Genomic DNA, 16,289 nt, shown 5'->3' with positions numbered 1-16,289 from the left:
AGTAACTTTTGATCAAATGTTTTTGCTGAAATTGAAGTATGGGAGAAAAATATATACAAATGAGACAGTAACAGTAAAGAGCTATACTATAATAAAGTAGAATCTAGATAGTATAGAAAATATAATGATAATGCATTCAAAATATAATAGTAAAAGGGATCATATCTTTTATTAGTATGCCTAATGTGCAACTGTTACATATTTTTTACATTGTACGAATTCATTTTATGAGTTAAGCATGCACTACATTTTGGTAACAGGGTTGCCGAAACAGCAAACCTCAAAGAAAATAACTAGAAAATAAAACAAGTCTCAGACATATAGTTTGACCTCCTGAGGATGTGTATTGACCGTTTGTTGAATAAACAATTTGACTTCATTTGTCATTGTTCAAGCCCTGTTATTCCCCATTCCTGGAAAGTGCCAGATAAACGCTCACACTTATTCAATGTTTACTGTTATAAATTTGCCATTGCTGGTAAGTTTTATGTCCCAGGTTACCACAAGTTTGCCACCAAATGTAAAGCGCTGTAAATTTAAACACTGAGAATTTCGCATATGAAGATGCAAGCTTTTAAACCCACGTTTAAAAATGTGCCAAAAGCAATGCTACTTCATGCCTGTTGAAACTTTTTATTCTTTTGTCAATTATAAATAAAAGTGTATAAAAATAAAACATGACTTTTTGCAGCCACTGTTTTTGTTTCCAGACAAGATTTGTAAAGATTCAACCCCACAGAGTTCACATTCAGCCAGCATGCACTTGAACACTGGAGCATATCAGTATGTGTCGAAGCACCTACGGAGTAGATGAGAGAATCTTTATGGACACTGCAGGTGAGGGGGCAAAACAACACCACGGCACCCGAGAGCTGGGCATCTCAAACTTGACTTGTATGTGAGCCTACAGCATCCGTAAAGAGTCTCTTCTGAATAACAATGAAACCAACCTTAACTAGCAAATCGAAATCAAAAGTATTCAATTGAGATGTTTAAAGAACAGGGTTGAAACTTTGCATTAAGACTGATTCATTGAGCTAATAGTCTTGTTGGAACAATCTAAAAAAATATTAAAATAAAATATATCCTCTTAAATCAATAAATATATAGAGCAAAACTATGTCTAAAATGTTTTAAGTGAACACATACAGCAAAAAACAAACTTGGAAAACTGCAAGTCTGCAGCATCTAGATCAGCAACGAAACATTGCTGATCTAGCATCAAGAACACATGGAAATGCATGAAACAAATTTCGATCATCTTAGCCTAAAGAGTTGGTTGTTCCAAAGAGCTGTGCAGCAGATTCCCGTCCATCCATCCATAATACAAGAACATCACATCATCAAAGCGACCAGGAACTGCCCCTGTCGCGCAGTAGTTCAAAGCTCCAGGGTAAAAGACTCTTTCATAACACGAAGAGACAACTTCAGCTCACCTGATGTGTTGAGGTGAACACCTCGGTTTCTGACCGAGAAAAAATAAAGTGTCAGTAGATTTCTGTCGAAAGCCTTATGAATAGTTTTTAATCACTTCCTCCTTCATTGATTTGCAAAGTAAAGGGCCAAACTCAAGGGACAACTTGCGATTGGACAGCAGTGGAGGCTTCCGGTCACTGTCTGTAGTAGGCACCTAGAAGAACAGGTAGGTCTCATGAGCAATCTGACTTAAAAATCGTGATACCTCAACTTATTGTGTTTATTTTGAACCTTTGTATGCCGCCTCTGGTCTTGATGGAGGTCGGGGAGAATAGGGGCTCTCCGCGTAAGCGTAGCTCGGGTTTATGTTTTCATACTGTTGTGTAGGCGGAGGCGGCCTGGAACAAAGCAGACAAAATAAAAACAGAGAAACAATGGAAGTTCACTGGGAATGTTCCAGAACCTGCCTTTTATCTAAAGCCTGGTAAGGCCACTACCTTCCAAGGCACCTAAAAATCCTTCCTAAAAAGTGCCTGACACGGTCTTCATGCACACCAAATCTGCATGTCACACAAAAGCCATGTCACACAGAGCTCAGACTCAATAGGTCTAGATTGAATTTGACATAAGCATGTTGCTAAATTATCAATGTGCAGATCGAAAATCACATAGCACACATAAAACGAGCAAAACTGTCAATTTTCATTGAACTGAATTATTATCTGAAATAAAAATGTCTTTATTTTGTCTATCTTAAACGATTAATTAGCTTGTTGCAAAGCATTCTGGGACTGTCAATTCTGTCAAGCATATGTGCAATGCACCATTAATGGCCTTGGTTGAAACTGATACCTCGCCGGTTTGTGGTTCCGTGCTCTCTGGTACTCTTCTTCACTGTTATACACTTCGTCCCGTGTTCTTGGCCGTACAACTTCCTCTTGCACTGGCTAATGCACAAAGCAAAAAAAAAAAACATTTCAGACATAGTGTAGACAGGAGCAAGCAGACTATATTAGTCCTCAGACAAATCCCTTGTTTCACATCACCAACTTGGGACGTCGTGCGATGTTAATTACCACTTCAGCTCGTCTTTTCTCCTTGTCTCTGGATTTCTTGTACTCTCTTTTCTCCTCCTCCATTAGCCGTCGGGCTAATTCCTTAAATAAAACGAATAAGAGATTACAAATCGAACACATTAAAATCAAGGAAAAACCTTTTCAATGCCACCACTCTGAAACCGTCGTACCTCATCTTGCGAAACTTGGGAGTCTCTTTTGTCAATTTGACTTGCCTGTAAAACAGTCAACAAATGTGCGTTTAGTAAAAGTATCACGGTCCCCAAAAATGTTGGCGATTGCAAGGCAATACCTTGATTTCTTCTTCCTGTAGCATGCGCGCCACCTCCAAGTCTTTTGACTCCTGATCTTGTAGATCCAAGTGAGCCAAGCCATGCGTCGCTTCCCTCATTCCATACTCCCCTCGAACCCTCCGTCCTGAACATCACAGTTCACAGATTGACTCTGAATATCACTTTTGTTAAACATAAGCATTTGAATGATTCAAACAGCAGCTAAAGCAGCCTTTTTTGTCTACATGAGTCCAAAAACAGGATTGAATCTGGATTAAGAAGGAATGAAACACCACGCATTTAGTGCACAGAAAATCATTCACGCAAATGATTTCAGAGAGTTCACAACCCAAACCGAAAAGACAGAAAAACACCAGTGCGTGAGAAAAATGAAGCGGCAGAAAAATATGTGATAGGATCCCCAACACCAGAGGGCACTGCAAAATGCCAACACATGGACCTTAGTCCATACCTCTCTCTCTTGGGGACTGACCATCATTTGAGGGACCTCTGAGATTTGGCCCCTCAAACACATCATTGGGGCCTGATGGTAACCTCGGTCTGCTCTTGTGCTCCTCCCACTCCAGACTGTCCTCTGAACATCGTCTACTTGGGTCAAGACTGTCACCGTCAATTTCGCTCTCTCTGCTTCTGTCCCTACTGTGATGTTTGTCCCTGCTTTTGTGTTTCTCTCTCTTCCCATCTCTGCCTCTTTCTCTGCTTTCATGTCCATAGCCATTTCTGTCCATCTCCCTGTCCAAGGGTCTGCCCCTACGTTCAACTCCTCTATCTCCGCTAAACGTTCGATCTCGACTTCTTCCCCTGTGGTCTCCATCCCTTGGCCTTTCTTTGGTTTTCGGTGCATTTTGTTCTCGCTCCCAATCTCTGTTCCTGTCTTTATCCCGTGTAGCAGAATGATCTTTGAGGGGTTTCTCCTTCCTGCGCACTACAGTTTCTTGATCGTCTCTTGAAGTTCGGGGTTCGTCCATTGGATCCTGTTTTCTTCTCCTGCGTGGTTCTATATAGTCAACATCTAATGGTCTATGTCTTTCTTTCGAATAATCTTCAGAGTGTTTTGGTCGCCGCTCGGGTGAATGGTGCTCTGGGAATCTTTCTGGAGGCCTCAAGAGCCCAGATTCAGATGAGTCTGGATATCGACTACGGGTACCGTGACTGTTATTGGGGTTTCGTTTTCTGTGTGGGTCTGGGGAGTTGTACGGGGATCGGCTACTGCTGTGGTCCTGATATCGTTCTTTTCTGTAACCCGGAGAAACGGAACCGGGATGCTGTTGTCGCGGGTCCAGTTGAGGTCGGGAAGCTAAAATCAAGTGTGAGGGGAGAGATAAGGTAAAGAGTAGAAAAGCACATAAAACCTTAACTTTGTTAGTACACAAGGGGGTTAAGTTCATTGCAGATAAGCCCTTCAAATGAAGATGTTACAGCCAGGGTCCAAAATTAACTTTTTGTAACTATTTTGCAATATTTTTGTTTTTGTAAACTTGATCAAATTACTGGCCAAGTAACAAGTGATACACTGTGTTAACTTTGGACTCTGGTTGTAACAGTTTCATGTGAACACGTTAGCAAAGTCAATATTGTCTGTATTATTTAGAAGTTTATACAGTATATTTAAGAATATATAGACCACTTCAGAAAACGTAAACAATGCTGGTTCAATGCTGGTCCACAAGAACTTCCTGTTTCAGTTTTTAACAATAAACAAAAGTTTGAATGGAATACAACCAACAGAACATGTATACCTGAATCATGTTGTAAAAAATATTTTTAAAATGAAACCGGAAGTGCTTCTGGACCAGTGTATGCATCTTGCAAAGTGGTCTATAGACAGTCAAGTATATTATTTTAGGGAAAAACCCACCATGGACGGAACTTTAGGATGTGTTATTTTAAATGTAATGTATGGCTGTAAACATGTTTATCATTATAACGTTAACAGCCAAACACAAAACATACATTTTTCATCAATGCGTTTTACTTTACTTACAATTTAAGCTAATTTGAATGCAAATAGTAGTTATTTACACAAAGGTCACATTTGAAATGTATTTATAATAATAAATCTATAGAATAAGGGTCCATATAAACATACCTGAAAAATGGGAGCTTGGGAAAGAGAGTAAGTAATCACATTTTTGCCAGCTAAAGATATTGTTCAAAGCATTCTCTGAGATGGGTGTGGGTGGCTAATCTGAGTTTATCAGGGCGGTAGGGATGTGTAGATCTTCGTGTTGTTGATCTGCCTGAATGTCTATTCTGGCCAGAAACGGCTAGACAAAGTTCAACAGAATGGAATAGAATGGCCTCTCCATAAATGTTTTTGAAATTTTTAAAACTACTTTAAGCTGGATGCATTATCTTAAAATGCAAATGGCGCAAGCTGCTGATGGAAAAAGACGTGACGTGATGGAACATAAACCAACAATTATAGCATATTGAAACAATAAAGAAAGTCTATTAAAAGTTGCTAATATATAAATATATTAGAGATGCACCGATATATCAAAATAAAAGATAAATAAAAGCAATTTTTCACGCTATCGGCTGATAGTTTAAAAACAGCCGATGATCAGGGCTGATATATCCTATCAATTAAAAGACAGGAAAATGCTATGAAGTGTGCTATTTTAAGAAACGTCACAAGTTTGATGTTTGAAACTTCAGAATCGGTATCGGCAGATTTCACTCTAAATAATCGCTATTGGTGAAGAAATTGGTGCATCTCTAAAATATATACAAATCTACATAAATTAGTTCATCTATTACTCGACTAGTTGGTTGTTAGCTGACTAGTCAACCATCTTCAATCATCCCTACAGGGTAGTGCCCTTACACTTTACATAACAACAAGAGAGAAACAAAAAGTAGACTTCAAACCAAGAGTGTTAAAATGAGTTTTCACTGGCATATAATCAGGGTTGATTTTCTATACGGTACATTAGAAAGCACTTCTCATTAGGCACCTTTGAATAACAAATGAAGTGCCAGATCAGAACGGGCGTTTGTTTAATGATGCACACAGAACCTAAGGGCTTGATACCAGCTAACTGGCCCTAAACACCTGAATTAACACACGAGAGAATTATTACATAACCAACAGATCAAATGCAACCACTGGCACGTGAGAGCAGCCATGCAGGCAAGGCCAGGTCAACAAGATTACGTGTTTAAGAAACGAACGACCTGCGATCCTGCATGTCCAGTTTTGCAGCATTTGTTGCGTGACGAATGCAAGATGTTCTGCTGCTGTGTGAGAAAAGGAAGCCTGAATACCCTGTTGTTTATTAAACAAACGAGATCTTTAAACTAACATGCGATCAAGATACTCCACAATTTGTTTAACTTCACAACAAACAGACGAGAGTATCTGGCGTGAGTGTGGTCTGAAAGGCATTCGGAAATGTGTTAATTACAGTAACGGCGCCTTAAACTGTCTCGTAAAGAGCTGAAACACAACAGCTTGCTCAAGGACGTCAAAATTTGCTCAGGAATGTCAAACGCTCAATGTCAAATGCACCGTTTTTGCCGAGGGGGAAATTGCGAGCCGAAATTGGCATGTTCTAAAGCCAATTAAGATGTATTTTAATCTGTTAATATTGAAATAATGAACAAGTCAAGAATAATTTCTATTAAAAAAAACTGCATTCAATATTTTGAGGGTTGTGTTAAAATGTAGTCGCGTGAGGAGTGATGTTTGTCGTGCCGTGTTCTTTCACCAGGTGGGGCTCACACACACCTTGGTCTTCGTAGTATTCCTCCTCAAAGTTCGAATCCAGCTGCTTATGTCGTTTTCTCTCCTCTTTCATCTCACGTTCCTGCAGTTTGCGGGCAATGGCCTAATCGGACACACACAAAGATCAGCTCATTGGGGGGTTCAAGACAACGTCAATGCCATGTGGGTGTGGTTTAGCCTATGCTCTACCCAGCACTAGCCTACACAGAGCATGTGTAAGTGTGTGTGCTTAAGCGTAAAAAACAATGTTACAACATGAATAATGTATGTGTGGCAAAATCAATGCCGTACCAATGGCCAACATAAACAGAGTGTGAACCTCACCTCATCTTTCTCCTCCTGTTTCCTTTGTTGTTCAGCCTGCCAGACCAGTTGTTCCTGAATCTCCTGAGCCATTTCATTGTCGATGCGTTCGCTGATGGAACAAAGTACAAGAAAACAAAACACCCGTGTTAACAAACCCGAGTTCTCACATCGGCCACCGCGGGCTTCGTTTTCTCTGTGCGAGATGATGACGTTCCTGGAACTTACAAAAGAAACATGTTACTATATTCAGACACATTAATTATCAGTAATCCCATTCATTGCTGTGCTCGTTACAGATAGGTTTCACATACGAGTTGAATTAACTTGCACGTAAACAACAGAAGGTGATGCAAATTTTGATGCTTAAGAACTGTGTTTTGATTTTATTGATATCATGAGTGAGTCCATCATTTAATAAGGGTTCATGTGCTACAGTGGTCACCATAGCGGGTTTTTTAACCATGCTTGAAGTTCTCTTGATTAAAATGTATGTTTTCGGGCTTTTAGTATGAATATGTTGGCTCTAAGGATGTGTATAAACTAGTGTGCTCCAAAACACTGAAAAAATGTACATTTACAAGACATTAAAGTCGTTAAGTTCCTCCCATCCACCAATACGGGTACACTCTACAAGTGCTTGGTTATTTTCAACACAGCGTTGGGTCATAAAGTGACTAACCCAACTGTTGGGTTGTAAATTAACCTATGTTGGTATGTTTCAACCCAAAATGATGGGTAGTTTTAATCCATTGTTGAGCTGGGTTGAAAATAACCATGCACCTTTTTTTTAAGGTGTAGACTATTTTGTGACATCATTCTGCAATTCAGCTTCTCACCTAACTCCAGGCTGTGATGTGAACTAAACATAGCCTGTTTTAAAAAAGGGAGGAAGCACTGCTCAAGCTTCCTGTTTTGGTGGAAATTACATTGCATTAAAAGAGCTGTGCATTTCAATGCACCTCATTGGGTCTTTAAAAGTTTAACACCACCTTAAGATTCCAAACAGCACCGATCACACTACCAGACTGTGAATGCTGTCTGAAGAGCAATGTAACACTTAGGTAAAGAAGCATGAGGCATCATACAACAATAACAGCAAACAAATTTGCAATTGCATGAGTCAGATGTGGACCATCCCAAATGTTTTGTCTAATTAGAACATCATACACGAGTAGTTGGCACGCAGAGTAAGTCTTAATCAAAACTGCATTTATACTCACAAAACTACATTAAACCTAGTACTTTTCCACTAGGTCTTTACATCTGCTGCTTGAAACCTATCCGAGTACATAAACACTCAAGCACATAGCAGCTCCTGTGTTTGAGCTATGCAGCGACTCTCCCCTCGGGCTCATTGGTCTCTTGCTCTGCCATGCACAAACTTTGATGATACGATCAGCTCAGAGGCCTTGAGACATCACCCAGCAGGAAGGAACACTATCCACGGGTGGCATTACTGGACGTCAAAACATTTCTGCACACTATGAGACAACACACGGCCTCTGTGCTCGGTCACAACCTCGTCACTAATCTGGACTCGGCTTATGTTTTCCCCAATGCAATCTGTATTTATGACACCCCTCAATCTCAGTAAAGCAGAACAACTTTACAGGCGACTGAATGTCAATGTCTACGTGACGCAACAACCGAAGAGGATAACAGGTCATTGTGATTTCCTCAGCTCCTACTCTCAGATAGATCAGAGCAGACAGAAAAACAACAAGATTTTCCATTTGGCATTGCACAGCATGAGGCATCTGTGTCCAATGCATGTCATATAAATGAATTATAAGGGGACAGCAATGTTCCATATTGGCCGGTTCCCGAGCTCCAAACGATTTAAATGAACTGTAATGTGAAAAGTAGCAGAGGGGTCAAAGGATAAAAAGGCTCACATGTGTCGTTGCTGTCTCTTGCTCACGGCTTTGGCCCGTTGGTCTTCCTCCTCCTGCAGACGTTTGGCTACCTGCAGGTCCTGCTGCACCAGACGGCTCTTGTGGACGTTGGATGCCAGATGACTCTCGACTGGAGAGGTAAAGACAATGAATGAAACATTATTTGCACAAAATTTTAGGTTAATAGACCACACAGAGGTATGAAATATTTGCTGTTCATTTGCATTAACTTGATGTTGATGTGTACAAAGCAATTAGACCTACAAATGAGACAAGATTTCGAGTGGTGACATCAAAACCGCTATCACCTCAAGGTTGAGTCAATGTGGCAGGTCTGTGCGGCCGTAAATCTTAAACTGTGACGCAATCACTGCATCTTGTTCTTGAAGACTAGATGTCTTTTATTGATCCAGTGACCATAAGATATACAAGTGTTGACGACCAGAGAAAATAAAATAACTTTACCCAATACAGCTGCATGACACAGATATGGCTTATGGACAAATTCGTTAGATCATGCAAGTTTGTCATAATGGATAGAGAACAGTCAGATGCTAAACCTGTCACAAAATAGTGTGTACAACCATACAGAACAAGCCTTTCTCTTTTACTTTTATTCATCACAGTGGATACAGCTTGAAAGGATCGGCACCATCTGCCAGTGGGACGAACACAAAGTTAATGTGCACTTGTGGAACGCAAGCCGTTACTTGGACTCTTGAATGAAAGGTCAGGCATGTTGATTCAATAATCAAAGGAGTTGTTTTGTTTAATTGTACAAAAGCTCTATTGGAATGAAAAATAACTGCAGACTAGCCTACTCACTAACTCGCACATGCAGCAGATAGACGATGGGCTGGTGTGGGTAGTTTGTTGTGGGTCTCTCATGTCTCTCCGGTGCTGATTTATCAGACCATCAAACTTTTGAGACCGCACAGAAACGTAAATGTGCTGGAAGACATTTTTTCCAACCCCATAAAATCAAAATTTAGTCCATGTAAACTTCAAGGCCATCATCGTACTAGTTATTTCTAAAACTTGACAACATTATCTTTACAATTTACAGTCATCCTCTTTTAGGAAACACACCAACAATATCGATGACTCAATTTGCACTAAACAGATTTCTGTCCAATCAAATGCTCTCAGAATGAGAATACTGTCCCTTCAAACTCTAGGAAACCGACACAACAGCAACCTGTTTTTAACCTTGACCCTACAAATATTTTTTTTATTATCAGGACGCAGATACTGAACAAGCTGTTCTTGTGACCTTCCTGCTGACTAAACTTTCAGATGTACTTCTATGCGTGTCCCTTCAGAGATAAACCATAATAACACATTGATAGTACAGTTTGTGCAGACGCTGATGCTTTTTCTTAAAAGCAACTCTGCACCGTGTTATATCAAAAGCAAGGACATTACAACTGTGTTCTTACATTGTGTCCTCATGACCTCAATGTTGAGAAAAACATATTCTAGTGCTATGTATGAGATCATATAACCTCACACTGCCACCAGGGAATTTGCCACCAGACTTTCCGAGCCAAACGTTTCAATCGACAAAGTGATTTACACGCCTTTAATTCTTTTAAAAGAATGGCTATGAGTGACTCCTTTAGTATCGGAAAAACGGCTACGGCTTTACAGGTCGTACCTTTCTTGCATCTACATTCATTAAAATGTGCACAATTGTACGTAAATACTTACTCTCCTGTTCCTGGAGATTGTGGGCCAGGCAGTGGTCCTCCAGCACAGCGAAGTCTCTGCACACTGCAAACACACAAAGAGATATGCAAACCAGATTATTTACCATTAACACAGACCGACGTCAAGAGTTTCAGATAGATGCAGGCAGCTCACAGCACAAAGTCTAGGTCAAGTGAACATTTTTTCCCATATACTACAACAACATATTTGAATGTACATCTACATGAAAATACACACATAGCTAAGTGTTTAAGATAATAAAAACGTATAAAAATAAGTGTCCTAAAGAAATGCCGGGTTAGTTTAGAAACTGCTGCCATTATCGCGTATGCCCACAAATAAATATAACTACAGAAAGTGAAACTTCATCCTCTACATCCGCTTCTCACTTGCTTCTGTGCTGTGGCACATTTTCATAAAGGCCAAGTTTTATAAAGGCCAGATTGTGCACCTGCAATTCTCTATTCGCTGTTCTTAATTTAATACACAGAAACTGAAATCCATCCAGAAGTGCTTCATTTGCAACTATTAAAACCACAGACTTGCGTGAGCTCCTCATAATGTGTTCCAATAGTCTGAATCAGATAAGTGCAAAGACTGCAAATCGATCTGAGATGCATCACTGTTTCTGAGACGTTTCACACAGACGTTGTTTACATGACACATCCATTAAACCCTAGTATAGCTGAATTAGAAATATAATGTGTGCGAGACAGAAGATAAGATGCCAGACCAATAATTAAAGACATTGCCTATCTGCTAATAATCTAACTCAGTGAGGTTCTCAAACTTTTTCGTTGTAAGTCCCCCTTTGTGTTGGGTGCACAGCTTTGCGGCCCACTAAATAAAGACTTATAATCTTAAACTTAGAATTTTAATTAAACCAAAAACATTTTCAGTTGTACAATGCTGGAACATCAATTCTTTTGGTTGGTGGGCTCATTTTATTGATGTTTGATGCATAAAATTTGATGCATTTCTGTATTTCATAAAACGCCACAATCTGTGCCCCCCCCGGATCCATCTTGGGTCCCCCAGTTTGAGAACCACTGATCTAAGTTAAGCAACGTCTTCGTGTTTGTCTCAATAGCCTCAATACAGCCTTATGCAAAATAGAGATCCACAGTTCAGCCCAAGACTGAGATATTCATAGATCCAAATGAGGAACTGAGACTACAATTTTACATTTCCTTTCCAGCGAGTTTACTTTTTGGTCAAATATGGCAATAACAAGCATGGAGACTAATAAATATATATAAAGATGTATGATAGAGGAAGACAGTAAACCACATCCATTTTTAAATAATTTAATGTGGAAAAACAACTAGTGGTATTTATATGTATATTTATATGTATATAGCCCGGTTTCACAGACAAGGCTTAGCTTAAGCCAGGACTATGCCTTAGTAAAATTAGGATATTTAAGTCGCTTTTACTAAAATGCCTTTGATAAAAATATTACTGGTGTGCCTCTTGAGACAAAACAATGGCAATGACATATTTTAAGATATGTCAGGTAGGGCTGTCACGATTATTAAATAATCGTCTCATCGCGATTGTTTGACCTCATCGCGATGGTTTCAGATCATCGCAATTATCGCACATCTCTATAGAAGACACTAGGGGGAGCTGTAGTGCATCTGCATATTGCATATTTTAGTGTATATATGGTTACTAAAGCATGGTAATACTTGTAAAATGTACCACCACAACACAATCACTTAAAAAAAAACTAAAACATACAAATTACCTGCAGTACAATTTAATATTATTTAAGCAAATCTCAGTGTGAAAACCAGTCTACCAAAATTTCATTAACATAGAAATGAACTTTTATTGTAATCTTGCAAGTGAGAAAAAAACAGACTAGAAGCTTTTCTATGACTGGTAGTATTTTAATGGTGGCTTCAATTCACACCTGATCAATTTACTTAATTTACAAGTATTTGGCGGTTGTATTATTGCCAGGTAAAAGCCTAAACCTTAAATATATGATGACCCAATTTTTTCCGATGTATTTCCAATAAAAAAACATAGTCTTGTATTCAGAACAATATGGTCGTTTCAATCGCTGAATCAAAAATGTATGAGAATTAAATGTCAAAGCTCAAAAACAGACAATTAATCGTCATAATCGCCAAAGCCCTAAAACAGACAATTAATCGTCATAATCGCAATGATTTATTAGACAATTAATCGTCAGTCAAATTTCATAATCGTGACAGCCCTAATGTCAGGGCAATTTATTTTTAGTTAAAACAGCTCAAACTTTAATTTTAGTCTGGGACTAGTCTTAAACCTTGTCTGTGAAACCGGGCATATATGTATGTATATGTGTACATGTGTGTGTACAAATATATATGTATATGTGTATATACTGTATATATATTAACCTCACTTACTAGTCAGTTGTTGGGTGACTCATGCAATCGACCATCATGGGCATGGCTAATCCCTACTTAATTTATTCCTATTCAGGTTTTCCTATATAAATTTACTTCAGCCTTATGACATTTGAATGTTCTTTAATCCAATTAAACAGAATACGCCACAGCAAAATTTGAAAAAAAATTGAGAAATGCACTGTAAAGAATGATCACATCTTAGAATTTAAACATGTAGAAGGAAAAGGGTTTGTTATCCCCTGCTGAGAGCAAGCAGCTTGATGCTGACTGTGCATCGGCAACAGCTTAATCTCCTTATGCGTGAAGTGATTTTAGTTTAGTAAATTTATCCTTCAGACAATTGTTTTGTATCAGCATTGTGCAATATTTGCCATCAGCCGCACTAGTCTGTATAATGGCCATTAAAAAAACCATGACTACTATAGACCACAATTAGACAATGTTAATACGCTGAATGTCATGTATTGAGAAGAACAGTATGCAGCTTAATAAATGTGTGAGACAGTGATACCACACACACAAAAAAGTAACCTAAACTATAGCACTAACCGTGCAAACTGCATCAAAGTAAATTTCCATTGCATTAAGATAACTGCGATACGACAGCCATTATTACACATGAAAGGCAAACATTCTGCTCTGTTACACTGAAAGTAGGGAAGTTGAAACCGCTCCACAACAAACACGAAACTAACACTCAATGCATCCCAAGAGGTTTTAGCTAGGCAGCAAAAACAGCAACAAGTCTGAACTATTTCCAGGCCAACATCCTCAGCATTCCAGCCATGATATAAGAACAGAAAACAGTCGCCACTCAAACCACAAAAAAATTAAACATACTTTATAAAAAAAGCAGAAACCAAATAACAAAAAGTGGTATCTGGTTTGTTTTCGTGCTGTCAATTAAAGGTTACACAATAAAACCAAAGTGACAAATTTTAGACCTTTAAAAAGATAACATATTGTTATTATGTCAGAGTAACAAAAAATGGAAAACTAAAGAGTTTTTAATGAATTAAGATTTTCACTATTCCAGTCATGTATTTATTATTTAAATGTTACAATATTATCCGAGGTCGTGGGAATCTCGAATTTTTATGTAGACATTGACTATAACCGTAATACAATAACTGAATCAGGATTTAGAGCAGAAATGACTGGGTCTATACTAATTCTTAAAATAAGGCTAAAATTGGGCCGGGACAGCTAATTTTAGCGTTATAAATAACATTAACGCTGATTTTGCTCAAAAATGACATAAGCGCGTGCCAGCGTTCACCCTGCTTGCCGCCTTCACACACACACAACCTGTACCTGCAATGCTTACGTTACACAGTATGTAAACACCATCTTATCTGTACGATATTTGGTATCGTGAAGACAACACAGGCCGCGATTTAAAGCGGTTTCGGTCTCCATACCACATATGTAAACAGCATTGACACGCCAGTAAGGCTAATTCAACGACCCTGTTTGACGTTAACCCCCCCCCAGTACAGATTTCCCCACACATTATGAAAGAAGGCCAGTCAATTTACAGTGAAAATACCAGTTTACCTTCATAGTTTATCACAACGCCACAATTTTTAAACGTTTCGACGGTTTTTACAGTGACCGTCATCTGACAGGAATCAACCGCCGCTCAAAAGCTCTCTCGTCTCGTGCGTTTTACTGCGTCTCACGCTGCACGAGCCATATACGCACGTTTCTTTTTACGCAGAAACAAAACGTTACAATGCCATAGCACGCGCACCATCATCATCCTCCTCCTCCTCCTCCTCCTCCTCATCATCATCATTATCACTCACCCTCTTTAACGCCAGGCAGGTTTTTCTGATCAATACTGAAATCAGCCATGTCGTCGGCGATATTTCAAAAACGCCCTGATGTTTCTCTGGGGTTTCTGAAGGTTAATGTTTGACAGACTGATGGCGGTTTCCGTCCGATAAATAAATCCCGATCGATGTCTACAGTGAGGTGTCGCTCCGATTGGTTTCTGTTGCCAGCCGTGCCTTTCTTCTCGCTGTCTGTCCCTCCCTCTCTGTAACCACAGCAGATGAATATTATGAGCTAACACACACACACACACCGTGAGGGAAAACGCAAATACGTGTATTTGCTACGGATGGCAGGGTGGGACATACCACGCACGCGCGATACTCTACGACGTCAACACAACACGCCCAATGAACCAGCGCGGGCTTGAAATTCTTTCGGTCTGTACCGGTCAAAACTTTGTAAAACTCAATTATGGTCAATTTTTATATTTTATATGAATACCTGAGTACCTGAATACGAATAATCTTTGTCTCTAAAATAATTATACGTCTTTCCTCCAAAACAGACTGAGTTTGCTATTTGAGACTTAAAGTGATACTTCACCAGGGGCAGACAGGGAGTAAAAAGTGGCCCTGGACTTTTTCAGCAGGAGCGGCCCACAAAACCCAGCTCGCAACATAACATAGCACAACAACGCACTGATGCACAAACCATTCTATAGCACTATAATTCATAAATGTAAATGTTTTTTAAGACCTTTCACGGCACCTTGCAAAGTCAATAAACATTAAACAGTAAAGGCCAGTACAATCCAAGCAACAAACAGAAATCAAAAGGACATAAAAATGTTAATTGTAATATAAGGTAATGTATTTAAACTGACCATGACATGGTGTGACTAGACTTTGCTAACAAATATTGTTTTACATCAGCTATAAAGTCCAAAATCAACATTATACAAGTCTTAAAGAGTTTGTGTTTAGGATTTATAAATCGAGAAGAGAGGAGAGAAAACATAAGTAGTAGGTTACTTATAAGCTTAATACAAAGAGCTTAATAAGCTTTTTAAAACTATACACATTGAATACAAATTTGACAGAAAAATTAAAAGTCATTTCATTACCTGTGATGATGGTTCTGCAGTCTATTGAATTCTTCCATGCTAATAAAATGGACGATATACACACAGTCATATTTTATGCCTCATATGCTAATCTGTTTCAGTGTGTTTTTAGACAGTTTTCAACAGCAAAACTCACAAAAGTTAAGTAGTTTGCATCTCTGTATCTTACCATTTAACATTTTTATTGCAAAACCGTTGGCTTTGTTATGTTTGCCCTCTTAAATCTCACTGCACGGTCATCATTAAAACTGAAACCCCGCATTGGACTTTGCGCACCCGAAACACCCGGTGCTCCAGATGGCCAGTGCGCTGCTGTACTTCACCCAAAAATGAAAATTCTGTCATCAATTACTCACCTTCGAGTTGTTTATAAATTTCTTTGTTCTGATGAACACAGAGAAAGATATTTGGAAGAATGCTTATAACCAGACAGATTTTGTATTTATGTACTACGTAAGAAAAACTTGTGTTTTTTTATTTTTTGAATAATCAGATGATTTTTAAAATAATCAGATTAGTCAAAAGTTTCAAGTTTCAAAAGCTTATGAAATAAATA

General features: G+C 38.9%; 1 protein-coding gene across 3 annotated transcripts; it reads right to left on the bottom strand.

The window, feature by feature from the left end:
• Positions 1 to 619: 619 nt before the first annotated feature.
• On the bottom strand, positions 620 to 14,932 carry ccdc50a (coiled-coil domain containing 50a). Of its 3 annotated transcripts, XM_057325090.1 has the most exons (12): positions 14,640 to 14,929; positions 10,427 to 10,489; positions 8,717 to 8,846; positions 6,840 to 6,930; positions 6,519 to 6,618; positions 3,237 to 4,082; positions 2,785 to 2,909; positions 2,663 to 2,707; positions 2,493 to 2,573; positions 2,269 to 2,363; positions 1,708 to 1,814; positions 620 to 1,630 (listed from the first exon to the last, which is right to left on the bottom strand). In XM_057325090.1, the coding sequence occupies exons 1-12, from the start codon at positions 14,686 to 14,688 to the stop codon at positions 1,611 to 1,613; spliced, it is 1,752 nt and encodes a 583-aa protein (XP_057181073.1). In that variant the 5' UTR covers positions 14,689 to 14,929; the 3' UTR covers positions 620 to 1,610. The 3 variants fall into 3 exon arrangements, with proteins under 3 accessions (XP_057181073.1, XP_057181075.1, XP_057181074.1); XM_057325092.1 differs by lacking the exon at positions 3,237 to 4,082 and having other exon boundaries at positions 14,640 to 14,924; XM_057325091.1 differs by lacking the exons at positions 620 to 1,630; positions 1,708 to 1,814; positions 2,269 to 2,363; ... (1 more) ...; positions 2,663 to 2,707; positions 2,785 to 2,909 and having other exon boundaries at positions 2,916 to 4,082; positions 14,640 to 14,932.
• Between the last annotated feature and the right edge of the window lie 1,357 nt (positions 14,933 to 16,289).

Source organism: Triplophysa rosa, linkage group LG25 (assembly GCF_024868665.1).
Source record: "Triplophysa rosa linkage group LG25, Trosa_1v2, whole genome shotgun sequence".
Classification (NCBI taxonomy): Eukaryota; Metazoa; Chordata; class Actinopteri; order Cypriniformes; family Nemacheilidae; genus Triplophysa; species Triplophysa rosa.
The sequence above is the reverse complement of the archived record's forward strand: the minus strand, read 5'-3'. Positions and strand labels throughout refer to the sequence as shown.